At 48.3% G+C, this 25665-nt stretch overlaps 10 protein-coding genes across 10 annotated transcripts; 1 reads left to right on the forward strand and 9 right to left on the reverse strand.

Moving 5' to 3' along the window:
• Positions 1-2188: 2188 nt before the first annotated feature.
• N7481_002664 (alkaline phosphatase) lies at positions 2189-4279 on the forward strand (the record flags this gene model as incomplete). Its single annotated transcript, XM_057261883.1, has 3 exons — positions 2189-2301; positions 2358-2560; positions 2619-4279. 3 exons carry the CDS (start codon positions 2189-2191, stop codon positions 4277-4279), a joined length of 1977 nt encoding a protein of 658 aa, XP_057126815.1.
• Positions 4280-4460: 181 nt separating this feature from the next.
• On the reverse strand, positions 4461-5963 carry N7481_002665 (ankyrin repeat protein; the record flags this gene model as incomplete). Its single annotated transcript, XM_057261884.1, has 1 exon — positions 4461-5963. One exon carries the CDS (start codon positions 5961-5963, stop codon positions 4461-4463), a length of 1503 nt encoding a protein of 500 aa, XP_057126816.1.
• Positions 5964-6468: 505 nt separating this feature from the next.
• N7481_002666 (Sphingolipid C9-methyltransferase 1) lies at positions 6469-8177 on the reverse strand (the record flags this gene model as incomplete). Its single annotated transcript, XM_057261885.1, has 4 exons — positions 6469-6654; positions 6709-6817; positions 6873-7996; positions 8067-8177. 4 exons carry the CDS (start codon positions 8175-8177, stop codon positions 6469-6471), a joined length of 1530 nt encoding a protein of 509 aa, XP_057126817.1.
• Positions 8178-9228: 1051 nt separating this feature from the next.
• N7481_002667 (uncharacterized protein) lies at positions 9229-10137 on the reverse strand (the record flags this gene model as incomplete). Its single annotated transcript, XM_057261886.1, has 1 exon — positions 9229-10137. One exon carries the CDS (start codon positions 10135-10137, stop codon positions 9229-9231), a length of 909 nt encoding a protein of 302 aa, XP_057126818.1.
• A 702-nt stretch (positions 10138-10839) lies between these two features.
• N7481_002668 (uncharacterized protein) lies at positions 10840-12000 on the reverse strand (the record flags this gene model as incomplete). The annotated part of the gene is made up of 1 exon (XM_057261887.1): positions 10840-12000. One exon carries the CDS (start codon positions 11998-12000, stop codon positions 10840-10842), a length of 1161 nt encoding a protein of 386 aa, XP_057126819.1.
• Positions 12001-12375: 375 nt separating this feature from the next.
• Positions 12376-12973, reverse strand: N7481_002669 (cell wall mannoprotein 1 family protein; the record flags this gene model as incomplete). The annotated part of the gene is made up of 2 exons (XM_057261888.1): positions 12376-12567; positions 12644-12973. The coding sequence occupies 2 exons, from the start codon at positions 12971-12973 to the stop codon at positions 12376-12378; spliced, it is 522 nt and encodes a 173-aa protein (XP_057126820.1).
• A 1012-nt stretch (positions 12974-13985) lies between these two features.
• Positions 13986-14963, reverse strand: N7481_002670 (catalase family peroxidase; the record flags this gene model as incomplete). Its single annotated transcript, XM_057261889.1, has 2 exons — positions 13986-14809; positions 14867-14963. The coding sequence occupies 2 exons, from the start codon at positions 14961-14963 to the stop codon at positions 13986-13988; spliced, it is 921 nt and encodes a 306-aa protein (XP_057126821.1).
• Positions 14964-15848: 885 nt separating this feature from the next.
• Positions 15849-17645, reverse strand: N7481_002671 (glycoside hydrolase family 72 protein; the record flags this gene model as incomplete). The annotated part of the gene is made up of 4 exons (XM_057261890.1): positions 15849-17299; positions 17361-17386; positions 17441-17478; positions 17562-17645. The coding sequence occupies 4 exons, from the start codon at positions 17643-17645 to the stop codon at positions 15849-15851; spliced, it is 1599 nt and encodes a 532-aa protein (XP_057126822.1).
• Positions 17646-18636: 991 nt separating this feature from the next.
• On the reverse strand, positions 18637-22510 carry N7481_002672 (hybrid sensor histidine kinase/response regulator; the record flags this gene model as incomplete). Its single annotated transcript, XM_057261891.1, has 3 exons — positions 18637-21939; positions 22006-22147; positions 22200-22510. 3 exons carry the CDS (start codon positions 22508-22510, stop codon positions 18637-18639), a joined length of 3756 nt encoding a protein of 1251 aa, XP_057126823.1.
• Positions 22511-23055: 545 nt separating this feature from the next.
• On the reverse strand, positions 23056-25665 carry N7481_002673 (bifunctional terpene synthase/polyprenyl synthetase family protein; the record flags this gene model as incomplete). The annotated part of the gene is made up of 10 exons (XM_057261892.1): positions 23056-23373; positions 23425-23506; positions 23560-23626; positions 23690-23955; positions 24004-24158; positions 24222-24464; positions 24619-24910; positions 24974-25221; positions 25277-25323; positions 25386-25665. The coding sequence occupies 10 exons, from the start codon at positions 25663-25665 to the stop codon at positions 23056-23058; spliced, it is 1998 nt and encodes a 665-aa protein (XP_057126824.1).

A 25665-nucleotide genomic window follows, 5' to 3' on the forward strand; every position in this document is an offset into this window, starting at 1 on the left:
AGGGCAGAGGAGTAAATAAGGGAAACAACCTAAGCGACGTATTTATATGGGGGCGAATGTTCAGTGTCGTATGGATGAGTAAGCGAAAGCTAGATAGTTAACTAACTTATCTCTCATCTGAGGCATAACTAGTAACTACTGACTACCGAGTGATGTTACGTTGAGATCCTCGAAAAGAGCGCTAGTACCAATTCGTAGTAGAGCTGCAGCGTACACGCCATTAGTAAGACAGGGAGCGCCATTTTCACAGCGTATTACTAGCCAATCAGACCGTCTAATGTGTCCAATCAGCGATAGCCATGCATATTGTTACCATTCATTTTTAACATACACCGAAATTTAGAAAATCAGTCAAACTGGAGACTAGGTTTTGTTGAAACCAGGTACTGGATTATTATGTTTGTCTTCGAGTATCTCCGAAACCCCTCCCTTTCAAGGAAGTACTGCCATTTGGCGAACGCCATAATCAACTCAGCTTCAGCTGGGCTAAGAGATTGTCTATTTACTCTCAGTTGGTTAATACGGGACATAATATGCCTTCCTAGTGAGAGTGGATCAACGGACGTACCTAAGCCTCTTATTGCGGCGGCCAGGCTTTGGAGGACTTCTACGTATATTTTGCTGTTGGCAAATTCAGGATACAAGTGCTGAAAATAATCGAGCATCCATGCATCAATATTGGATATTTCTCCACGTTTAAAGTCATCCGTAGCGATGTCGGTGCACTCGGCAAATTCCGTATCAAAGCGATATGCCTGCTCCAGACTCGAGGACTTATCCGTGAAACGATCAGCAAAGCGCCCGGCAACAACATTGAGGGCTTGGTTAGACGCGCAGACAATCAAAATCGGAAGTTCTTCGTCATAGCAATAGCGAATGATTGGCGATGAAATAGCAGTCTTCCCCCTCCCTGATGGAGCACCCTGAGGCAGTGCTAAAGTAAGGAGAGAGATGGGATAGAGAAACAACAATACCAGTAGGCTCCCAGGTGGTGAGCGGGTAGCTACTAAAAGAAGAAGGTAAGAGCGAAGTTATCTACTGTGGGAAGGGAAGGAATGGCTGGATGCCCAGGTACCTGATGCCATCCCTAGGGCAGGCACCGTAATGAGGTAGATGCGCTCGGCTCAATGAACACTGGGGATCTTACTAGTAGGAGTAATCTTAGTATTCGGGAAAATGTGATAATTATATCTGGGCAGGTGGCTTTAGGGTTACTACCTTATACGCGAACTCAGCCCGGATTTTGAGGGAGTTCGATAAAAGCTTGGATATTTCGGAAGCATAAATGGTATCCGGACCTACTCGCAGATTTAATTAATACTTGTTTGAATTGCAATGAGCACAGCAATCATTGGCAAAAGAAAAAGAAATGATTACATGGCTACCGTATCCCCGATGAGATATCCAACTAGTGGCGGGAGATAAAATTGAATGATGATGGCGATGATGGAGGAAAAAGCCCCCAGGGAAATAGCTAGCACTAAATACTACTACTATCAAAGGACAAAGGCAACATGGAAACCACAAAGCAGTGTGGCCTCAGTAGCAAGCAGTGCGTACCCGGCGGGAATCTTGCGGGGCAGTGCATATGCCAAGAGTTGACCCCTTTCGATTCAACAAGCCAACAAGCCACCCGATTAAAATGCCCCCAAATTACAGAGTCAACGATCAGATCTTGCATATCTTATCATATGACATTATAGTCCGGATGTTGACCAGGTCCGATGCGGGACCTTCCGCTATCGGACAACTGAACAACACCCCAACGCGAGACCATCAACCTTGGCCAGCCAAGAGTTTATCCCTTGGCAAACGCCTACCAAGACTCTTAAGCCTCCCAAACATCTCTCGGCGGCACCGCACGTGCAGAGGAAGCGTTGCTTCGATTTGCTGTGCAGAATGAGCTGGTCAACAATCGATGCAACGCCCACGATGCCGACCTGGGCTGTTCTGGATCTCCTCTTCCAGTCGGAACCCAGGAACTTCCACAGCCAAGATATACCGGAGATTTGACCTCCCAAATCCCTAAGAGAGCTCCTTGGCATGCAATAGATTACTGGGAATTCACCACGGAGATGCTCGTGTTGTGCCTCGATCGCTTAGCTTCTTGAATCTACTTAAGAAAGCTGTTTTCTTTCCGTTTGACTTCGATCTCGCATTATCTGTCTCAACCGACCTGCCGATCATTATGCGGGGCCTGTCAATCTTAGCAGCCGCATGCACCTTGTCGTGTGCAGCTGCCCAGACCTTTCAACGGCTGGGTGGTTGTCCCGATCTGGGCTGCGTGTTTCCACCGGATCAGTATGTCTTTACTCCGAGAGACAGACTCAACCAACTAACAAGTCATAATTCACCAGGGCGGACTTCCTTCCAGGCCAATTCTTTGATATCCGCCTCGAAGTCCACTCTCCTGTCAATGGCTCAGAGGCACGTGTTGGCGTTCCAGACTCAGACTTCAAATTCACCATTACCAAGAAGGGCAGCCACTCCGTCTCTGCTGCCAAATACTTCAAGATCAAGGAACCCGAGCTTGAAAGGTGGAACTTCACCTGGTATGAGGGTATGTATCTGCTCAATTCCTGCCTCATCTGCCAGAAAACTAACGTTTGCTCGCATAGACCTTTTCGCCCAGGATGCAAACAAACCTTCGCTTGTCAATGTCACGGCCAAGGCCTACCGAAGAGTCGCTCTTTACGAGCCAGGAGAGTACGAGGCGACGCTGACTTACTACGGCCACGAAAAGACCGTGGCGAACTGGCACGTCCGCGATCTGCCGACGAAGAGACGCGCGAAGAATGTCGTTCTATTCGTCGGCGATGGAATGACTACCAACATGATCACCGCAGCTCGTCTCATGGCCCACCGGAGTATCAATGGCAAATACATGACCAAGATGGCCTTGGACAAGTTCCCAATTCTGGGCCACCAGATGACACACTCTATGGACTCGTTCATCACTGATTCCGCCAACTCTGCAACGGCTCTTTACTCGGGCCACAAGACAACCGTCAATGCATTGAACGTGTATGTCGACTCTTCCGAGGATCCCTTCGATGATCCGAAGTTCGAAAATATCGCCGAGGTTTTCCGCCGCCGGTATCCCGATAGTGGTGTTGGTATTGTATCCACTGCTTTCCTGGCCGATGCGACTCCCGCAGGCCTGGCGGCGCACACCAGTGACCGTGGCGAATATGATCATGTTATCAGCGCTTATTATGAGGGTCTTACCGACTACAAGTGGACGAAGTGGAACGGTCCGGATGTTCTGCTCGGTGCCGGTGCTGAGAATTTTCTCACAAGTGAAGACAGCCCTCGCGATTACTACAACCTCTTCTCCGAGAAGGGATACAATGTAGCATGGAACAACACCGCTTTGCACAATGCTCCGAATGACGAGAAACTTCTGGGTGTCTTCCAGACGTCAAATCTGGAAACTTGGCTAGACCGCAACGTTTACCAGGGTAACCTTGTCAACCAGAGCAATTACCCTGATGGCTCGGGCCGGGATGCCGATGACCTCCCCGGACTCAAGGACATGACTTTGAAGGCTATTGATGTGTTGCACGAGCGTCACGGTGATGATGGATTCTTCCTTATGTCGGAAGCCGCCAGCATCGATAAGCAAATGCACACCCTCGACTACGATCGATCGCTTGGTGAGCTGCTGGAGCTTGATGATACTGTCCGTGCCACAATTGAGAAGCTCAAGAGTCTCGGTGAACTAGAGGATACGCTGATCATCGTCACCGCCGACCACGGACACGGTTTCGACGTCACTGGCTCTGTTGATACTGATTACATGGATGCGCAGGAGGACGATCGCAGCAAGCGTAACGCCGTGGGTTACTACCACAACTCGGGCCTGTCGCAGTATACCGTTGGCGGTCCCAAGTCCCTGCGATACTCCGAGGGCGTCCACTTCCCTGCTCGATGGGATCCTCGGTATACACTACACGCTGGCGTGGTTGCATTCCCTGATCACCGGGAGAACTACCAGGTGCACAGCGAGGGCCCACGCACCCCTGCCATCGCGGCAAAGGACAAGAAGAACGGTTACTACGTCAACTACAAAGATGCTGTCACCGGTTTCTTGATTAATGGCACTCTTCCTGTCGCTGCTGACCAGGGTGTCCACTCCTTGACAGACGTACCGGTCTTTGCACAGGGTCCTTGCCAGGAACTGTTCGGAGGCGTGTATAACTCGATTGATATTTTCTTCAATATGGCGGAATGCTTGGGGCTGGCAGAGACTAAGGGCAAGGGGCACAGTGGACACTAGTGTGGAGTAGGATGTCCCGGGTATTTCTACGCTTCTAGAATGAATAATTTTGTGTTATAGAACAAGTACATTCGAATCAATATGGCGCACGGCCATGGCTATAAAAGTTTTAATAAACACTGATATACCAATAGGAAAAAACCAGTTTCATTGTATAAGAGTTCACGAACACAGCCCTCCATCAAGGCAATAATAAACTTCCACCCGAACGAAGACCTTTCTTTGTTTTATCATCGGTTAAATAATACTGAAGAAACCCCACGTTGCTCTTTTTAGCGGTCTCTAAACATTTCCGAAAAGCCACATTGTAGAAAATTATAGACGAGGCACCCTCAAGAAGGATTTGACACTTCCCTCCCGCGCATTCACGAGCATTTCTCCAAAGAATGCGACGCTGCCCGTCAGTGAGCGTACCATTTCGAAATCGCGTCTCAATCTTGCGTTTTTGTGCCGCTGAGCTGGCTATCAATCGGTTTATATTCTCTATAATGGCGTTTGTATCATTCGATAAATGCTCATGGGTATGGTGTGTATAGACACATCTTAGAATAGCAACACAATGCACATTCAAAGACTCGATTGCGCTATCTAGTGGCGAGGGTAGAATTTGCCCAGCATCCCCCTTCAGGAGGAACTCATGCGGGCTCAATGCTTGAAGAAACCATTGCACAGCTTGCAGTCTCCCACGTCGGATCGCGTACACTAGAGGTGTTCTACCCTGACTATCGCGATCAGTGATACCGGAGCGATAAACCTCATTCAACCATGTCAAGAATATAATATTCTGATGAATCGCCGCAGCATGCCATATACCCTGTCCCTGCGGCCCCGAAGCAGTCTGAGCCAAATCGACGCCGAACTCCTTTAAACGATTCGCAACTCGAACTGAGCCTAATTGACTAATTTTGTATTTGTCCAATTGGTCTAGCTCGGCCTGAATTCGGGAATCGTCCTCTTCCATAAAAGAATCACACCAATCTAGCAGTGCCCAGAAACAATTATCTTGCCCTAGATTAGGATACTGCGCCGACGCGGCATATTTCAATATCGAGCATCCTTCCTTCCTATCAGACCATATTCTATGCGGTTGAATAGGCCCAGGCTCATCGCCGGAGTGATTTATCAATAGTTCAATAACCTTCTTCGCATCGGCTTTGACAGCCACACCCAGAAGCGACCAGCCATGCTCATTATAACCAACGTGTCCAGACATGATAACATCTAATTCATAAAGCCAAGTCACGCAGTACTCACAATCAGCAAGAATAGCGCCGGTAACTAGATCTGGCTCGGCTGCCTTGGCCTCGGCCTCGGGGTCTTTGTCTTTGTCTTCAAGTTTGTCATTGTTGTACTCGACGTCGCTGTCCAAGTTACCGGCACTTTGAAGCACGGTCGCGTGGTCTGGGAAAGATCCTGCCGCGCGATATAGGTAGTCCTTGGAAAGAGGGTCGCTCAGGTAATATTGAACTTTTTGGAAAAGTCCGGGATAATCTTCGTCTAGATCTGCGGCTGCTGCCACGATCGGGTTCCGTATTAGAGCTCCGCGGAACGCGCAGAACTCGCCATGTGTCAGTCGGTGATTCTCTGGTTTGAGGCGCTGGTGCAATTCTGCCCAGAGCGCTGCTAAATCTAGTGAATTTAGATTTGAGAGGTCTTCATCGGTGTATATCTCCGTTTCTGCCATTGTGAATGACTACTACCAGCCTTAGTAGGATCAACGAGATGAGAAAATGCAAGTTCGGATAGAACTGACTCGGATACCCGCTAAATGAATTCAAATTTATATTTGGCTCTTTTATCGAGGAGGAACAAGTTAATTAAATATCTCAATCCGCTAGCCTCGACAAAGAAAACACGAAACAAAAATAGAGATAAGTAAAACAAAGACTCTATATCGCGGCCAAGTGCTCGACACTCGACGCACCATCCTTTGGTGCTTTGTTCGTCGAGTGGCGCACTGAAAAAGCCACCTCCGCGTACCGATTTTGCCAACTCCGTTCTCAGCGTAAGAAATTCATTGTCATCCATGAGTAATCGCATAAAATCCATCGTACTGTATTTTACAACTTCTCATCTTCCGTCTCTAGGTCTTACCCGGCTTGAAGCCGAGGATGGGATAGATGGGAAAGTTTTCACATCAGGGTTGAGATAACCAGATCCCAAGTCAAGCGTCACTGCGGCAGCTTAGCTTATTGGGGCAGCTTCGACTTGCCGGCCTTGCGGCTGGCGGCAAGGGCACCCTCCAGGCTGTACTGGGAAGCAATGCCGTTGACACGGTGAGTCGAGTTCAGGTTCTTCACAACGACCATCTGGTAGCAGGTGGCCATACCCTCGCGAGAGGCGATGACAGACCAGGCAAGGAAAAGCTCCCAGATCTATTTATTGTTAGGACGTGGGATGTAAATAAAGAGATTAGTGGATAGACTCACTCTGTACCATCTGGCTCCGTACTTGGCATTAATGGCCTCGACGTTGCCGACCCAGTTACGGTACCATCTCCAGAGAGTACCGGAGTAGTGAACACCGACAGTGTCAATTCTATGGTCATGTTAGCGATCGAGTATTTTCTTGACTTCATTGAATAAAGACTCACCCCTTCAGTTCGAATCCAGCTTGCTCGAGGCACTTGACGTAATACCAGAGAGGAGTGGAGGCATCAGCACCGCGGAAAATGTACTTGTTCAGGTACAGACCCCAGATGAAATCCTCGTACTGCCAGGCCTGACGCAGACCAGAGAGCTGGACGTACATGGCACCGTCATCGTTGAGCATGTCATAGCATTGGCGGAAGAAAGTAGTGAGTTTACGGATACCGACGTGCTCACCCATCTCGAGCTGGGTGATCTTGTCGTACTTGGTGCGGGGGATATCACGGTAGTCCATACAGACGATGCGGCTCTGCTCCTCAGTGACACCAGCCTGACGAAGAGCATCGTTACCCCAAGCAGTTTGGTTCTCAGCAATAGTCAGTCCAGTAACCTTGGCGCCGTAGTTCAGACTGGCGAAGCGGGCCAGAGTACCCCAGCCACAGCCAATGTCCAGCATAGTCTCGCCTTCCTTGAGCTCGATCTTCTCACAGACGATGGCCATCTTGTTATCCTGCAGCTCCTCGAGGGTCTCCTCCTTCTCGGTGTCGGAGATGATTCCGGAAGTGTAGATCATGCGAGGGCCGAGGAACCAGGCGTAGTGGTCGTTACCGCTGTCGTAGTTGGGACGGATCTGCGCGTCGTCCTGGGCCTTGGTGTGGAAGAGGACGTCGATGAAGAAAGTGAAGACGATGAACTTGAACAGCTCCGGGGTGAAGGAGAAGTTTGCCCAGTCGTGGCGGTATTCCAGGATCTCGAGGATGTCACCATTGAAGGTGACGTGACCGTCGAGATACATCTCGGCAAAGGTGACCAGGGGAACCTTGTTCTTTCCACTCCATTTGGCCTTGTCCTCCTCACGCTTGAAGGTAATGTAGTGCTCAACGGGACGGCCGGGGAGCTTGACTTTGCTGTTGGTGCGGGGGCTGTAGGTAGAGTGGTAGGTCCAGAAGGCGACCAGGAGAGGGAGAACCAGAACGATAGCGAAGAAGGTCCAGGTCTTCCATCCTTGGCCGATCAGGTAGGTAAGGAAGGCAGGGACACCGATCAACACGGCCGCGAGGAGGTAGTTGGAGAAACCCTCGTTTCCGGGTCCATCAGCCGGGAGGGGGGCATTGTGGATAGCTGCGGACTTTATGGAAGGGTTAGCAAGCTTGAAATTAGAGAGCTCGAAGGTCAATGGCAAGAAGAAGTGAACTGACGTTGGTCAACGGAATTCCGCAGTCCTCGCCGGTTGCGAACTCGGCGGGTTTAGCAGCAGGAGTCTTGATGAAATCAATATCGCTGGTGAGCTCAGCACCTTTAGCACCCATTTTCAATTGATCCCTCGTCAGGAGGAGGGTTCTTGGTACTTGAGGGTTGAGGGTGATGGTGAGGGAAAGGACGGTGAAGCGAGGGAGCTCCTTTTAAGACGGGAATGTTTGTGGAGGGGTCTGAAACACACTGCCAATATCCACGCACTGGAGTGTATAGCCACGCATTTTATATCCACTCTTACCACGCTCACCACTCAATTCCTCTGATCTACATTGTTCCGGCCGTGTGTATATTATACTCTTAGTGGCACCAAGTTAATTCTGTAAATTCTGGTAATTCACCGGCCATCTGTCGATCATAGCTTCACGTGTCTGTTCGGGCTTGTGAGTGGCCCGCGGGTCCCGACTTAACACTGTGGCCAGACCAAAAGACCAAAGATACCAGGAACACAAGTGGAGTCTCTCAGCTGCCACTGGCATCCAGTCGATAAAGTTCCATTGTCACTGATGCCTAGCAATGATGCCACTGAGTCTATATGTGCGGATGCTTTGTCAACCAACAAATCAGAGCTCATGAAATAACTTTGAATAAAATACTGACACCGATGCATCAAGTAGACTAGGGAAATTATATCTAAGATAATTCAAGTTCCAACCTGAACCTTAAAAGGTTATATATCACCTACAAGGGGAAAAAACGTGACCCGATCGTGGATCATTTCACTTTTAATTTACGAGCTAATCACCACATAAATTTGTGGCCACGCGTCCATTTTACTGCATTCTTCAGTCTTGAATTTTGACTAAAAATATTTTTTCCTCGTACACTTCAACTCTAAACATCATGGTGTCAATAGAGCAAGTTAGAGACATCCAATGCTCCCCTATAGCAATAGACCAGTTGGCAGGTTCTCAAGGTCAACAAGCATGCCAGATCAGTATACATAAACTTGAACCAGCATCAAATCGCAATAAACAACAACAAATTTCTCAGGAACCTTGGAAAATATCACGACCAGAAAGCCGTTGCTGTAGAAAAAAAAAATAGGCCCAGAAGTGAAATAAATCAGAGAGTCCCTGCATCCTCTGCATCCATTCCCAGCCGAATTTACTGCTGAACCTCATCCTCGGGCCAATAATCCCCTTTCCAACCATTAGGCCGATGCTCAAATTTCCCCGGTGGAACACACACATTAAACTCCCCCCTCCGTTGACAAGACCCAGTACAGCAGTCACCATTTCCCTCGCAGGGCTTATAGTTCTCGGTGCAGGGTATCTGGTACTCCAGTTCGAGGCTGCAAATCCGCCAGTTACTCGTATCATTGAGCAGGCAGGTATGTCCGGTATAACAAGTATCCCATTTGGTCTTGCACCAAGGAACACACTTTCGTCTATAACAAAGATGACCCGTGTAGCACTGGGGCTTCTTGGACCTCATACTGCACTCGGGCTTTTCGCCCGGCAATAAGCCGCCTGGTATATCTTCTGCCGTGATCTCATCGTCATAATCATCCCATAGTGGCAAGATGACTTTGGGCATATAGCGCCTTGTCACAATCACATTGGTGCCGTTCCCCTGGGTAGTGTTCTGACCAGGCTCGTGCTTAGCGGGCTTTTCTTGATGGAACTCGTTCCATGTGAAATAGCCGGTTGCTGCAACTCCCCCGAAGACAACGAGCATCATAACCCAGTTCCATGCCGTTTGTCTGCTGCATACTCGCCCCGGATTTTTCTTTTTTTGGTCGTTGCTTTTGCCCTTCTGAGGCGGGATCGAGGTATTAGCCAAATCAATATTCACGAAAGTATCCCCGGGCGCATTTGGGCTACTGAATTCCTGGTGGCTCTGTGATGATTCCCGATCACCAGAGTCTATGTCAGTAGAGGGACCAGGAACCACGTAACTATCTAGAGTTTTGGTTAGAATGCTATCTTGAATGCGGGCTCTGAAAGAAAGACGTAACATACTAGCTGGTGATTTCCAGTGAGGATGCAGTTTCGATGTATCGATCATTTCCATTCTGCCGGCCTGAGGAGTTATATTTTCAAATATCTGATCGCTGGAAAGAATGGAGGGATTGTTGGGAAGTAGTAGATATGCTTTTCGAAGGGAGGAGAAAATCTAGACATTTGTAAATTCGGATCTTCGATACCAAACAGGTCCCGATAGAGCTACTATTCCCATTTTGTATTTGTCAAGTACGACCCATGGAACGGTGATGGTATTCGCGATAGAAATGTTGGTTATTCTGTAAAGCACCCCTCAGTTCGGAACGGAGCCGATTAAGGTATGGTAGTAGGTATTTATGGCCTGTAGCAACAGTGACACAGGGTTTTTGCTAATAGAATTTGAACTTAACTTGAACATTTCAGGGTACTGAGTAGTTATAAAACTGGGTAGGAAAATACCAACTTCCATAGTTAACGGCTACCTACACTACTAACACGCTAGTGTCAACTAGTTAAGTACTTCTCGGACCTAAATATGGGTATCCTAAAGCCATTTGCGCCATAAAACACCCGTCTCTAAATTTGTATTAGGGGAAACTAGTAAGTTCGGGACGCTGTCGCCATGGCAGGAACGGGTCGATTTCAGTCTGGGTAAAAAGCTAGGTACAAGTTGGAGACACCGAGTCCCTAATGAAATCATTCATAAAAGCGCCCCGCGAAGATCGCGGCTGAATAAATTTAGATCATTCGCTCATAAGTAAAAGGAATACGCTTATTCTTTGACCAGTTGCTTCCTCCATGTCAAAAAGACGACATAGAACTCCTCCGTGTCCGGTTCCGAGGCCAAACGGCCGCCAGTGGTGGTTCCACTGTGAGCTGTGGAATGTGATTGAGGATCAAATGGTTTCAGAGTTGGTGCAAGATGGACTTGCTCTGGCTCTGGCTCTTGTTCAGGCATCTGGGAAGAATGTAGCTCTGCTCCGGGAAACAAAGGCGGGATGCGCATAGCAGGTCTTTGTTTCTTCAGATCTCCCTCTTTCGCCCCTACCCAGGTATATGCGCTGATTGATATCGGTTCGGCAACCAAATAAATCGACTTATCTGCGTCTAGGGGAAATTTCCACTGGAGCGCTTGCTGGATGATGGCATCGAGCTGGTCTCTCTTTCGCATGATGGTCTCGAATTCAATCACGAGTTCTTCCAGACTAGGAATCGAGTTGAACTGGGTGCCCCAGGGTGACCTGGAGGGATTATTCTGCCAGTGGTGGACGGGCTTGCCCATCTGGCTCGCGCGGGTTCTGCCGGGTCGAAACGGGTCGATGCCGAGGGGGTCGTTATTCTCCCAGTACCACCAGTCCGTGTGGCGAAGAGTAATGGTTAACTTCCTAGGCGCAATTCTACATGCGCCGCGCAACCTGCGACCATCATTACCCATCTGTAGTCCATTCCAGATATCTGACCACCGATCATCCTCCAAGAAAAACTGCTGTGTGAAGAGATGGATGTGATTCGCCTGCGCTCGTTGTTTCGGCGTCATCTTGCGGAAGTAATCCAGCGGCGATGATGCATCTCTAACATGCGGTGGAGATCGATAGAACCAGAAAGTATGCTCATTGATTCCTGGTGGGAGCAGCGATGCCTCGGCGTATATCAGCTGGCATGTCTGGAGGAGACCGCTCTCGATACGCTTAGGCTGCTTGTATCCGGGTCGATAGTAAAATGCATTTCGCTGGTAGAGTGACCGCGGGCTGTTATCCACGGTAATATCTTCGGATTCAAGCGAGAGGGCGTAAATACGATTGCGGATTTCAGCGGGAATAACGCTAAAGAGAGGGCATGATGTCTGTGGGGCTGCAGGGAGGCGCGGGACAAGGTCTGGAATATTCACTGAGCTTCCCCGATGGTGTTTTCTCGAATGTCGACTTGGAGGCATATTGATGTAACTATCTAACTATTATTTGATGAATTTAACGCGAGATACGGGAGTTTATGTAGTCATAAAAGGTTGAGGGGAACATGACTGGAGACGGTTGGTTTGGCCCCCTGGAGCCTAGTGCCCCACTGTAGCAGCCTGAACTAAAAGGAGCATCCAGTAATATAGATAAAAGGACGGATACTTGCTTAAGAGCTGCACTTACGAGACGCCAATTGGACATAATTCTGGCCTCCAGAGATAATATAATTTATATGGTGCATAAAAGACCCGAGAAGAAGAATCAAATTACTTTACAGCCCATGAGTAGATCCCATGATTTGTAAATTCGCATAGATCCGAAGGTTCGCGCAAAACCCCTTTATAGGTAAACGCTCAGTTCTCAAAAGCCTCAAGAGTTCTCTTGAACTCCGCATCTACATCGTTAATTGATGGCTCCAGCATCTGGGTATGGTTCCTAGACAATTGCCCGCGCACCGCTTGCTCAAATTGGCCCTTCTCCAAATACAAGCTATGCATCATGCCGCGGGCAATATAACCAAATCCAGATTTCTTCAGCTGAGGAGCCTATTGGAAAGATTGAAAGTGGTCAAAATTAGCTTCATGGTCACTTTGCATAGACGAAAATACTATCTTCACGTACCTTATCCTGTCCAGCTTGTAGAGCAGCCATTAGTACCGGTCGCATATCATTGTATGCGTCCATTGTTTGCTCGCTATCAGGGCCCGAGAATGGGTCCGAGGCCCCTAGGTGATCTCGTGCAGCCTCCGCGGCTGAATGGGTTTGAAAGACAGCATTGGCGATTCTTAACGCGCTGGGGACACCGCCGTTGAAGCTATCGATAGAACGCTTAGTGACCCTTAGCTTATGGGTAATTTCGTGGATGTCGGAAACGGTCTGGTCGATGTTCGCGATTGCAGAGACATTGGCAACTGCTATAGCTGCAATGGCGATAATTTTGGTGACGAGCATGATGAGCGAATCGTACGGGAAGGAGGGAAGTAGCTAGAGCGATGGAGCTAGAGCAATGAGACAGGAAGAATTGACGCAGAGGATTATCCTTGATCGCGATTAAATAGCAGGTCTTAACTGGTTGAATGGGTGAGGACTCTACCGGAATGCAGGGGTAAATAAACAGTGAGGGACCATGTTAGGATGATCTGCTTAGGCGCGGGCCAGTCCATCCGGACTCACAATAATCTCTTCAAGCTGCTTCTCGGATGGCTCTTCATCCGGTGAAGATTTCTTTGCATCCTCAAGTACAACTCCTCCGGACAAAAGGCTTTGGGTCAAGATAGTAGAAATATGTAAAAATGCTTTAATGCTGTTGAAAGAACCCAAGAGACGCTCCAGCTCCACAACGATTGACACGAAATGACTCAGTGAGATTTTGGAAGAGAGAGAAGTTCGCGGCTGAATGCATCACCACTGTGACCCCGTGTCGAGGATATCTTCGATTTGCTCTGGCATGGAAGCTTCCCATTTTGTCATTGCATTGCGCATCGAGCAACGACACAGCACATAGTATATTTTACTCGTCGGTAATTGAACGGCAAGCTTGTATCTAGGTAACAAGCAGCCGCCCAGTTTACCAGTGGCTCCTGTAAGAAAGACCACCTGGGTCTCCATACCAGTCAGAGGGCTCCGGTAGAACAGTCATGGGTGCGTTTGATCATGCGAAATGCGTTCGCGAGAAGAATTTGATTCTGAAGGTGCCGCGGGTGCAAGGGATGGATGTATCGGGAAAACTTCCATCCCTTGCATCTGATGCATCGATCTAGTGAAAGACTTCCAAGGTCACGGCATGAAACCACAGCGAGATTTTCAATTCCCACCGTGTTAAAGCGGGTAATTTACATGCGGTACATGCGACCAGTGTAGACTGCCAAAAATCAAACCCTCTACGTAATTCAAAATTCATCCCACATAAACGTGATAGCAAGAGAAATACACCAACATCGCAACCAAAAACAACTTGAATAAACTAAGCAGCCCGCCTCTCCCTCCCACTAATCAAATAAAGCGCAGCACGCACATCAATAAGCGGATCATCCGAAGACTCAACACCCTGCACTCTCGGCACAGGATCAAAAATAACCCTCTTCTGCTCCGCGGCATTATCATCCTTCACCGAGTCAAGACTAATCGTACCCAGGGTAACAATCTTCCTACTCTCCGGCCAACGAATAGTACAATTATCCGTAACATCCCCCTCCTCCGCAATCTGCGCCACAAGATCAAAAGCCGGTCCTAGGGGAAGCACATCCCGAATCTGCTCATAAAGATAACCCGCGCCTAAACCCTCCACCTGTCCGCTCTCAAGATGCGCCGCACCACTTCGGGGCACGAATCGATACCGAATGAACGTGACCGTCCCATCGGCAGCGATGAGTTTGAAAGCATTCACGCCGTAGTAATTCTCCGTCGTAAAACTGACTGGGAATGGTTTGGGCGCTTCGACGAATTCCTTCGCTGACGGGAAGGCCGCTAAATGCTCTACTATCGAGCCGTTTGCCAAGGCTTTGAAAAAGGCCAGGGCATCGGGTCCGTCTTTTGCAGGAAATAATGGCGTCGAGTGGGTGATTATATCGGTGTGGACACGTCGAGGCGATTCGGCGAGGACAAATCTTATCGCCAGGCCTCGCGGGTTCCCGTTTGGATCTGTGTCTGGTAGTTCTGGGAAACCTGTTGAGCTTGAGAAGCGGGCTAGGATGGGCGTCTCGTGTTGGAAGTGTGGGGCTGATGATAGGGCTGATGCTTCGGGGGTTGGGGTGAATGATCCTTCCAGGAGGATTCCCTTTGCGTGCACTAATTTTCTGTTAGACTCGACTGTATACAGGGTAGTATTTGGACTCCATTTCATACCTGGTCTGAAACCCGGGTGAGGGCCGAAGAATTTATGAAGGGTGTCGACGAGTTGGGCGCCGACATCAACGGTTGCGGGATCAGATGGGAGGGGCATGTCGATTTTGATGGACTTTGGAGGATAGTTCGGAAAGAATGCGATCTACGTATTCAATAGGAGATAGGCATTGACTTTATAGTATTTACAGAGATAGCTTATAGACATCAAATTGCGACATCCAAACGACATGCATGTTAACTTGACCGAAAGTCTGACCATGCAGGTAAGCAGCCATACGATATATATTCAACTACGGCTTACTATAGGCGGATATTGATTGGCCAGGATAATGATAAACCGTTAATTTTCTCGAGGACTCGGAGCTCTCGCAAAAATGAGGGGCAGTCAAAGCTCAAACGCTACAGCATTTACGAAATCATTCCATTTCAAGAGGCTCGTTCTCCAGCTCCAAGGAAACACATGGACCCAGAAAGTTACACCGTCTCTAAATGCACTTTTAAGTAAGGAGACTGTCAATTTACTGGCGCGTCAGAATAGGTTGCATCACCGGATCCAAACCGATCGAATGTGCATCCCTGCGATATCGATTAATGGAGCACATTGGTGAAAAAATAGAAGCCAAGGCGCGAAGCTGGCATTACCGCAGAGGAAGATACTATTTTTAAAGGAGAAGAGGGCTTCGGTCGGCCGGGTGAAACTAAGCGAGCAAATGAACGAACAAAGAACCGCAATTCTGCCACTGAAAATGACGACGAGATCGAATCGTCATTTCTTGTATCATTTTCCCATAAATCGTTTGGACTCCAGTCCTAGCTTTCTATAAGTAAGGGTTATCCAACTAAAGCTTCTCTATAAATTATCTCTAAGCGATGTCCGGATACTGAGAGAATTGTACTGTTCGATTAGGAAGTCGAAGGGACTTCAAATGAATGACACGAAGATAATATGTAACAAACTCATAACCATCACTTTTTAAAAAGTTTACAAAACGATCATCAGAGAACCGATGATAATTGCTGCGGCTAAAGAGCCCAGACCAAGCCAGCCACCAACAAGGATAATAGCCGGGTTCACCACATGGGCAGCAGCACCTTTAGAGGTAGATGTTGCCCCAGTACTTCCAGCACTGACAGTTGCAGTGCCTCCCGCCATGAGGTACTTGCAGTCCTTCGAAGAGCCACTCGGTACCTGGACTTTTGCCTTGCCCTCGAAGTCGCAAGCGTCCTCTCTCTTGTTCTGGCTCAGATAGTAGCTGTTCATGACCTGGGAAAGCTGTTCCTTCGGACTGCAAGCACTGTAGGCGCCGTAGTGACCAGTCGTAGCGTTATGGGCGATTTCATCGCAAATGCTCTCCCCGTAGCCACAGACCTGACCGAAAAGAGTACCGTAATCCTTAAGGTCCACGTTGTCTTCGACGACACATTCCAAGGTGTTCACGAGGCAGTCACAAAGGTCACCGTTGGGAGATGGAGGTAGTGGACTCGATTTTGCCAGCCAATTGGCGTTGACGGTCGGGCATTCCTGCACGGAGTTGGATGGACTGTAGCTAGCCTTGTTGATGCCAGTTGCAGTCGCGCTTTTGATCTGCTTTGAAAGCGCCGCGAAGTCCTTTCCGGGGGTTGCGGAGTTACCTGATGCAGAGACGAGGCCATAGTTGCCGCCTCCACTAACATCAAAATACATGTACACAATTCCGCCGCTCCAAACATCGTTCATTTTGTCACTGTACAGGACAGGGATATCCTGGAAGCTTCGGGGCCCGCTGGTCACACATCCGTACTCAGAGAAAAAGATCGGGATGGAGAAGTTCTTGTACTGATCAGTTCGCTCTTCGTACCCAGACGAGGAGAAAGTCTTGTCACCGCACCACTCGTAGATGTTGTAACCGTAGAAGTCAATGGCACTGTCCTGATATCCACAGTTCAGGTAGGCCGACATGTCCTGACGGATATTCTTTTGATCAGTCGCCGCGTAGCCGATTCCGAGCGACTTGCGGTAACCCTTCTTCTTGATGTATGCCTTCATGTCTCGCGCCGCCGCTTTGACAAAAGCAACCGAGGCTGTCTGGTTGGGCTGGTTGACAACTTCGTTCCCAGCGAAGAATCCGATGACATTGTCGTATTTCTGCAGAGCATCTATCACCGACGTATACCGCTTGTATTGATCGACATTCCACGAGGGTTCATCGGCTTTGATCGAATTATCCGGAGAGGAGAGGTCACTGATGACATAGATTCCGGCATTGGCAAGCTTTTGCATGCAATCATCGTGGTTATTGGATGGGTCTATGGCATAGGTCCGGATGAGGTTGGTGCGCAGTTGTTGGAGGTAGACGATATCGCGCTGGCAGTGGTCGCCGTTCGCGAGGGGGTCGACGTAGGTTTTTTTGCTGGTCTCGCCGGTTCCCTTGGCGCCTCCACCGCTGTAGTTCTCTATTCACTTGAGATTAGAATTAAATCTGAAAGATGAGAGGATCATATGACTCTGACTCACCCTGATAGGCAATGCCTCGAATGAAACTGGTGAAAAGTGCATGAGCAAAGAGTCAGGAATTCGGGGTCCACGGAGCTCACAATTCGGTGTCGTTATTGGAGTAAAAGAACTTCGATCCCTATGAAGAAGAATATGCAAATGTCAGAAGCTAATATCCTCAACGATCCAACAGAATATGGCACGAAGCAATGGGTGACAGACCTTGATTTCGATATTGGGGACAGAGGCAGCCGCGCATCCTGCCAAAATGGAAAGTCCCACGATACGGGGGAGCGAGATTCGCATGTTGAGAGGAAAAAGATGAAATTGAATATGATAATCGGAATGCGTAGGAGGAAACTTGAAGGGGGGGAGAAGAAAAGAATGAGAAGAGAACTTGAAGAGAAGACTCCGCGAGGTCGAAGGGAAGAAGCCTGGAAGGCAGGCACGCATCAGAGGTACATCCTTCAGTATGCACCTTCCCTAACTAAATCAGGTACTCGCTAACTATAGGTTACCGATGGTGTACTAGATACTACATCCCATGTACCAATACTACTAGTATGCACTACTTCTAGTAATATAAGTATACATATTGGGTTGAATTATTGATCCAATTTTCAATTTTCAATTATTCAAGGTGGGTTCAAGTCGTAAGATCGTTTATCGGATAATATCTTTACTATCGCGGCTAGGTTCAAAGTTGATCTCTATTCATTCTGCTGCTATAGGATGAGCAAACTACTACGTAGTATAACTATCATCATCTGTCCTTGTACAAGTAGAAGCGCAAGCCTGATTTAGTTAGCGATTTTGTCGATAGTGTTCGAAGGTCTCTGTCCGCAAATTCTGCCTTTTCAAGTGTGAGTAGCCTAACACATAGCTGGATGTAATCCCAATCATTGTCATGGCCTGAATTGAACTCGAAGAATAAGCATTCAGTTAGTGAGAATCCGCACAAAGGCTATATTATGCCTTTAGTCAGATATTGTGACGGATCACATTGCTCTCGGGGTTTTATTCCCAGTACGAGGCCTGCATTCAGGGTCAGCAACTGAAAGACACGCGAAAGCCAGTCAATATGATACTGCCAATAGTAGGGCCAATATCACATTTGACGCCTTGCCTGTATGTACGAGAGCGACATGTTTTGTTTGTTTCCTGACAAAGCTTGCCGGATTTGTAAATTCAATGTTACCCACCAGGTAACTGGTATTCCCTCTTGGTTATTCCAAGCCGCCGAAAAGATGGCTATAACGTTTCCTTGACCTTCCCATAAGCCTGTGCCATGTAAAATTCATCTTGGCAGTCTAATTTCCCAATCTTCAAGTAGCCGCGATACTGCCTTGAACGAAACAGGTTTCGTAAGGAAAATGTTCACTCCTGAGTCCAATGCTTGAGTCTCATCGCGCGAGCTACTGAGTCCAGTAAAGGCGATAATCTTGGCTGGAATGCAGCCATCTCGCTCTTTTTCAATCGCACGTATAGCGCGAGTTGCTTCAAAGCCGTTCATCACGGGCATAGACATGTCCATGAAAATGAGATCATATCCCAACAACATCTGTTCAAATAAGTTGACGGCTTCTCTGCCATTCTGTGCTGTATCTACAGCCGTGATATCACATTTCTTCATGAAAGCCCTTATAAGTCGAAGGTTGATGTCATTGTCATCGACTAGCAATACCCGAGGTTTGCTTTGGGCTCCAGATGAGGTCGCCATATGAGCTGAGTCACTGGGCAAGGAGGTGGAGGAGGTGGAGGAAGTGGAAGAAGGTGCATGAGGGATGGAAGAGTCGCTTCCAGATGTGAGGCGATATGAACCTTCTGTATCTGGAGACTGGCTAGAAGTATTCCGATTTGCAGGATCTAGGCCGTAGCAGGAACCTGGCATAGGATCGGATGATCGAGTACCCGGTGTGTCAAGCTGTTCAGACGACGTTGTCGGGGAGGTCCCAGTTGAGGGATTCGTATCTGAGAGCCGCGATCGTTGACGGTGCACAAGGTTTTGTTCAGAAGGATTCAAACATGGGGCAGGTGATGTCGAAAACGCTGGTTTTGGGTAAAGGCAATTCAAGATTCCTCTGGCAAGATTCTGTGGACCACATGGTCGCCGAATGACCACCATAGAATCAGCAAGGTGCGGCCATTGTGTTCTAATATCACTCGAGCTGCCTAGGCAGTTGCGAAAAATAAGCATTCGTGGCAATGTGGGGTGCAAATGCGGATATCCTTCTGCAGACAAATCGCTTTCGCTTGCAAGCAAAAGATCAATAGGTTCATTGGCGGACCAGGGCACTAGCTTCAAGCCATACCAGTCTGTAATATACTGCGCAATTGAAGACCAGAATGAGTACTCGCCCAGATGGGAAGGATCTACTCCCCATATAGCGGCACGCTTCTCTGTCAAGTCCAGTTGACGTAGTTTAAAAGATGCTGTAAGTGGCTCCTGTTCCGGCTTCTCGACGCCAGGTGTCGATGACCGGCTTTTTCCCCCTACTGGACGCTCGAGGGGAATTGTCACCTTGACAGTAGTGCCTTCGCCGACTCGACTTTTGATTCTGATGTTTCCATTGAGCGTTCTCACAATTTCGCGAACGATTGATAGACCGAGGCCAGTACCCACTGAAAGTGTGTCCTCCTGTGCGAATGGGGTGTATAGACGTGTCTGAAGGAACTCATTTGAGATGCCCTTACCTGTATCCGAAACGGTTAACGTCACTACGTCCTCAAGACCCTGGCGCCGAGAACGGCCCTTTGAGTTATCGGTCGCCTGAATTGAGACGGATATCTGGCCCTTTTTGGTATATTTCAGTGAGTTTCCGAAGATATTCATGATTAAACGCCTCATTGAGCCGGGCTGGACGTTGTAAATCCAGTCATTATCACTAATATTGACGAAAACCTCCACACCTGAAGTGGTGCCAACTTGGCTGTTCTTTGTGGATGATGTGGATGAGGTGAATGATGCAGTTTGTGACTCGCCAATGGGATGGTTTGTTGTCGTTTTTGACGTTTGGATATTGGAATGCCCTAAGCACACGCTATCCACAACTTCCTCTGTCAAGATGGCAACGTTGGTTGAAATAAGTAGATCCATTCGCGCTGGCAACCGGTCTGGGACTTTTGGCCTCCATGGATCTTTTCTGCGTTTGTGCCTCTTCTTCTGCCTTTCCAAGGACAATATTTTGCTGAAATCCAAGACCTGGTTCATCGTATCCAAGAGAGTCCGACCACATGCATTTACAGTCTCGAGAAGAGAGTCTTGAAAGTCGTCCAAATGAGTAGACCCCAAAAACTCGACGGCTGCTAAAACGCCATGTAATGGGCTGCGGAGTTCGTGGGATATACTGCTTATAAAATCACCCTTTTGGCGGTCTGCGACGATTGATTCCATACGGCTGTATTCGGTCATCACGGAAGAAGCGAAGCCAAACATTGAGCTCAGATCGACTGCCCGACTGAAGACTCGTGTCGACTGGGGAGTCCAGGAGAAACAGCCTGCAAGCCACCGCATATTTGTAGCATTCCATAATGGAACAAACATGACTTGGCTGGCGTCGGGGAAGTAGGCTTTCAGTTTGTTGGCTTCGAAGGTCCTGGAAGTTTGATTATATCTCCGAGTGGCTCCAACGGACTGCTCTTCATCCGAAGTAGACAGACTCCCGTCACGATGGAATGACCACAGCCGACCTTTGGGATAGCGGCGAGATAATTGATTTAGAAAGGCATTGTCGAGTTTTACAGCTGGGTGCGATATCTCAGAGTCCGTTTGATATGAGTACGGATCCTCTCTGGTCGACAGTGCAAGAACCGGCCCAGGAGTATTTTTATCGGCGAGAGAAGAATGGCTATGGGGACTGCCGTCCGGCGAACCATCGTCGGTCTCCAAAAGCATCACACCGCCGGCACCGTCAAGGTCCAGACTTTGTCGTAAGAGGTTCGCAGCTCGCTGAAAAAGCCAATCAGCGTTGCTCGACACCATCGATCCGTTGTCGCCTTGTCTCGAGCTTTGCGATGATGGAGCTGGGCTAGCTGATATGCCAATGTCCGAATCCTCCGCAGAAAGTCGACTCGAAGATCGTAGGTCGCCATCTTTAAGGGGCGCATTCTCCTCGTCAAACTCTGCCGCATGAGGATTGGATCCCCTATTTAGAGAGCTCGTAGATCGACTGGTGTTACGATATGGCGATGCATTTGGGCTGTAGCTTGAGCTGTTCGAGCGCGACAAGGGAACATTCTGGGCGAAACTGGAATTTCCGTCCACAAAAAGACGGAGGCCCTGCGATAACCGCAAGGCGCGGCGTCCTTCAACGGCCTGGCGACTCATCTGCAAATATTCCATGACGGTCGCTGCCACGGTCCCAAGTATATCCTTCTCTATATCATCTAGCCCTTCACGGGGCTCAGGATCCAATATAAACAAGCATCCCAGATTGATGTTGCTATCGCTCGTCAGAGGTGTGCCGGCATAAAAACGGGAGTGTGGCTCGCCTTGTACGAAGGGCAGTTTCTTGAAGTGCTCCTCACGTTCAAGGTCGTTGATGATAAGAAAAGGATATGTTCCACCATCTTGTTCATCCGACCGCAGTTTGACTGTTTCCTATTTGAGATAGATCGGGATCAGGAGAGTGTTTGGTATATGACAACGTCCATAGGCTATTCTAACCTGACAAATATTCCAAGTACTCGATAATGTGGATGTTCCAGCAAAGAGGTTGTCTCCCTTCTCGCCAAATAATGTCGAGCTTCCCACGTTGGTCGTTCTCGTAGCTTCGGCCAATACGAACTGAGAGTCGCGGTTCAAGATTCTGAGAGACATAAGTCAGACCAAGGTCCCATTTGGATAAGGGAGAAAATTACGTGATTATAGCACGTTGCGCATTCAGGCGCAGAGCTGCTAGCTGTGCAAGAGATGTCAAAGTCGTATTTGGGCTGTACAGAGGGCTGTCATCGATCGAGGCCGTCTCGGGGAACTCTTCATCCACAACTGGATCAATAAAATTGGCAGAATCTGCGATGGAAGATACCCCGATTGAAGTGGTCGAATGTTCACCGGGGGACCATGTTGCATTTAGCGCTGCTGGATTTGCTGGCTGGAAGTAACGATAAACCTCGCGAGTTTGACGGTCTGCTTCATGGTCGCAGAGTGTCTGTTCTGTGAAATCCTCCATTAGAAGCGCATGTGACTGTAAATTAGAAAAAACGTGTTATGGGCCGCCTTTTGAAATTTGACAAAAAAAAGACGAAGCGTGAATATTCTGGGGGGAGTGAGGGGGGATGCATTGCAACTTGGCTAGGCGGTCACTGGACCTGGAGCCCCCAGTGACGTAGACGGCATTAGTCCCCATCGAATAGCCATCACGGAAAAAAGGTTGCTCAAAAGCAGTGGAAATCGGAGGGTACAGAGCAGAAAGTTTTTGCGAATGTTGTCAACGTAAAGATAGAGTGAAAATAATCATTGAAAGTATCCTTCGAGTAGGAATAGACCATGATAGAGACCGCGGTGGCGGGTTGCGGTTTTGATATCTCAAAAGCCGCGAGGATCGCAATATGTACAAACAGTGTAAATATGCCAAGGTTTGCGTCTTGACACAAATATGTACAAGTCTTGCCAGGTTAGTGTAACCGGCCCCACATTAAATTTCTACAATACTACTTCGACGCTCACTCAACGAGCATGAATTTCATAAAGACATCTTATTATAAGATAAGACCTCTAAACTATCAACTTCTGAATTAATAGTCTCATAACCCAATTCTCGCAACGGGAGTGCCGCTCGACGCGCCCTAGTTCCTCATGAATACCCTTCTCCAGGCCCTTCAAGGTTCGCAATGTGTATTGTAAGCTTCCGTGTTTGTCCAATTGTGCCATGATAGTCTTTTTGTGTGGAATAGACAACGAGGCCGAGGACCTTCCTGACTTCAAAATGCCCCGCATTATGAGATCTTGTGGGTCAGAATTCCAAGCATGAACGAGCGGGAACGAGAATTTGCCTTCGTCAAGGTCTTCGCAGAAACCCTTCCCGGTGGTATACTACTTCGATGTCAGGGTCTTTATCTGAAAGAGATATTCCTCGACACTTACCGCATCGTCAGTCAAGTTCTTATAGTCATCTCTGATCTGAAAATATTGTCCGAGGACGGTGATGAGATCCAATGGAATTGTTCTAAAAGGTCAGAATTGGAGAGAAGTGGGTTGGGTTGCTATCGGGAAACTTACTTCTCATGCAGGTCGTATGCGCATTCATTCATTAAGCGTGCGAGTAATCGAAATAGACCGCCGGTTTCTGGAGATTTTCAGTATTTCTTTGCCACAGAGCAGTAAATGCTCATCAAAAGCGGGGACGGACTCTGGTTTATCATTTCAAGATACTCTGCCTCGGATGGGCACTCGCCTTGTCGTGTCCAGTGCAAATCAAAGCTTTGTCCAATGAATAGATTGCGGAGTTCCTCTATAACGATTCCCATGGAGCGCGGACTATTCAATTTTTGAATGTCATTCATGACATCGATGAGCAAGAAGTTGGCACTGTTGATTGTGGAAGGCGCTCCGAATACTGTATGGGTTGCAGGGTGGCCACGTCGAAGATCTGAAGAATCTTCAATGTCATCCAGCCTATGTCAGTCAGCAACAAATCAGTATTATCTGATCTCGAACACTTACATGAGAGATGAACTGTGAAGCTTCTGGGCGATGATTTTGATGGTTTGCACAATCGAGTCTGGCAGCACAAGCCAGACATTAAGGGCGTCAATTAGAGCCTCACGGACCCCCTTTGAAGGAAGAGAGGTGATGTATTTGAAAGGAGCTTGCAAAGGCTATTACAATTAGGATTGCACTTTTCTTCATGAATAAGAAAAAAAAAACAGAGAAAATCTAACCTCGTCACCAAGAATGGCCCGACTTTCAAATTTAGATAAATCAATCGAGTCATCATCAGACTGCACCGAAGAGGCGCTTGACAGACTCGATTCGGGCGTACCACCCGAAGATGCCCGGCTGATTTCGGAGTCAGTGTTCTCAGAGAAATCAAGAACATGGTTCTCTTGATCGTCGAGTGATTTAGTGGGTCCAGAGTTTCCCTGGGTGTCTTGCTTTTTTTTCTTGGGCTTGGGCTTGGGCGTCTAAAACTTCCTGTGCTCCGGAACAGAGCTCGGGGTGGTAGCGCGGGCAGCGCAAGCTCCAAGCAACATTGCCTGAGATTTGATATGCCTGGGCCTTCAGATATCTTGCCAAGTTGGTCGAGCATTTCTCCTGGTCGGAGGTGAATTCATTCACCTTCTCGTAGTATTCAGCTTCATACCGACGAACCGTTTCTCTTGTTTTTTCCTTTGCCTGGGGTATTGAAAGACTGTCCCACTGCATATAGAGCCAGACAAGGTTTGTCATCGCCGTATTGCTTTGGCATTTATCCTCTCTTTGATACTCGTCCCACTCGACGTCAAATGAAAAATAATCATTCACTAGTCCAAGTGCCGCGAAGCAAGACCTGGTTATTGGAGCGGCCATCTCCCATTCCTCTTCAGTGAGAAGAATACCCATGCCAAAGCACATGAGTTTGGAAACGAAGCTATGAATTCAATCAGCATTGTCCACATTTTTTCCGTTTTCTTTGCGGAATCCATCTGCTCACGGTGCACCGGTATCAATAATTCGATAGTCAACATAGTCGTCCAGCGTAGTGAACAAGCACGACTTGTCCCGAGATGCAGTCGTAGCAACCATTTCCTTCCAGGACTGAATGAACACTTCGGCGCAGGGCTTGTCGATTGCCAGAAGCTCTAACAGCATTTTCGATTGTATTTGTTTGGTGCCGGTTGCCGATCGCACGGTGCGGTAGTCCGTTTCGTTCAAAACGAGATTTTCTGTTCCAGAGTCTAGCTTTGCATGAGAGTCAGTATTTGGTAGTTTGAGTTGGCGGCGAGCTGTCTCTTACCTGCGCTTTTGACACCGATTCAAGTACGTTGTCGTAGAGAAATGCGTCTGAAAAGAGAATGTGAGTGACTTGGCTCGCTTCGAGCTGGAGATCATAATTCATTACTTACATTCGAAGATATAGCAGACCAGCGCGAGTCGATCGGGTTTGCACATCGGCATTACCAGCGACCCAAAATTCCCTTCGAATGGATTACAGCTCCCCCAGCGTTCGATCGGGCCAATGTATGTCTGCCAATCGTGTCTCAGCCGGATACTGCCCTGGTCTGCCTTGTCTTCATGTTTGTGTCGACGTAGCGAGTATTGATCACAAAAGCCCCCAATGCTTTTTGTATCTCTCTGCGGCTTGAAGGAGGTGGCCTCCTCGTTAAGAAGTGGTTGACAATCCAT

Source organism: Penicillium waksmanii (assembly GCF_028829765.1).
Source record: "Penicillium waksmanii strain IBT 27052 chromosome Unknown utg000002l:1.0-3326099.0:1.0-3328782.0, whole genome shotgun sequence".
Taxonomy (NCBI): Eukaryota; Fungi; Ascomycota; class Eurotiomycetes; order Eurotiales; family Aspergillaceae; genus Penicillium; species Penicillium waksmanii.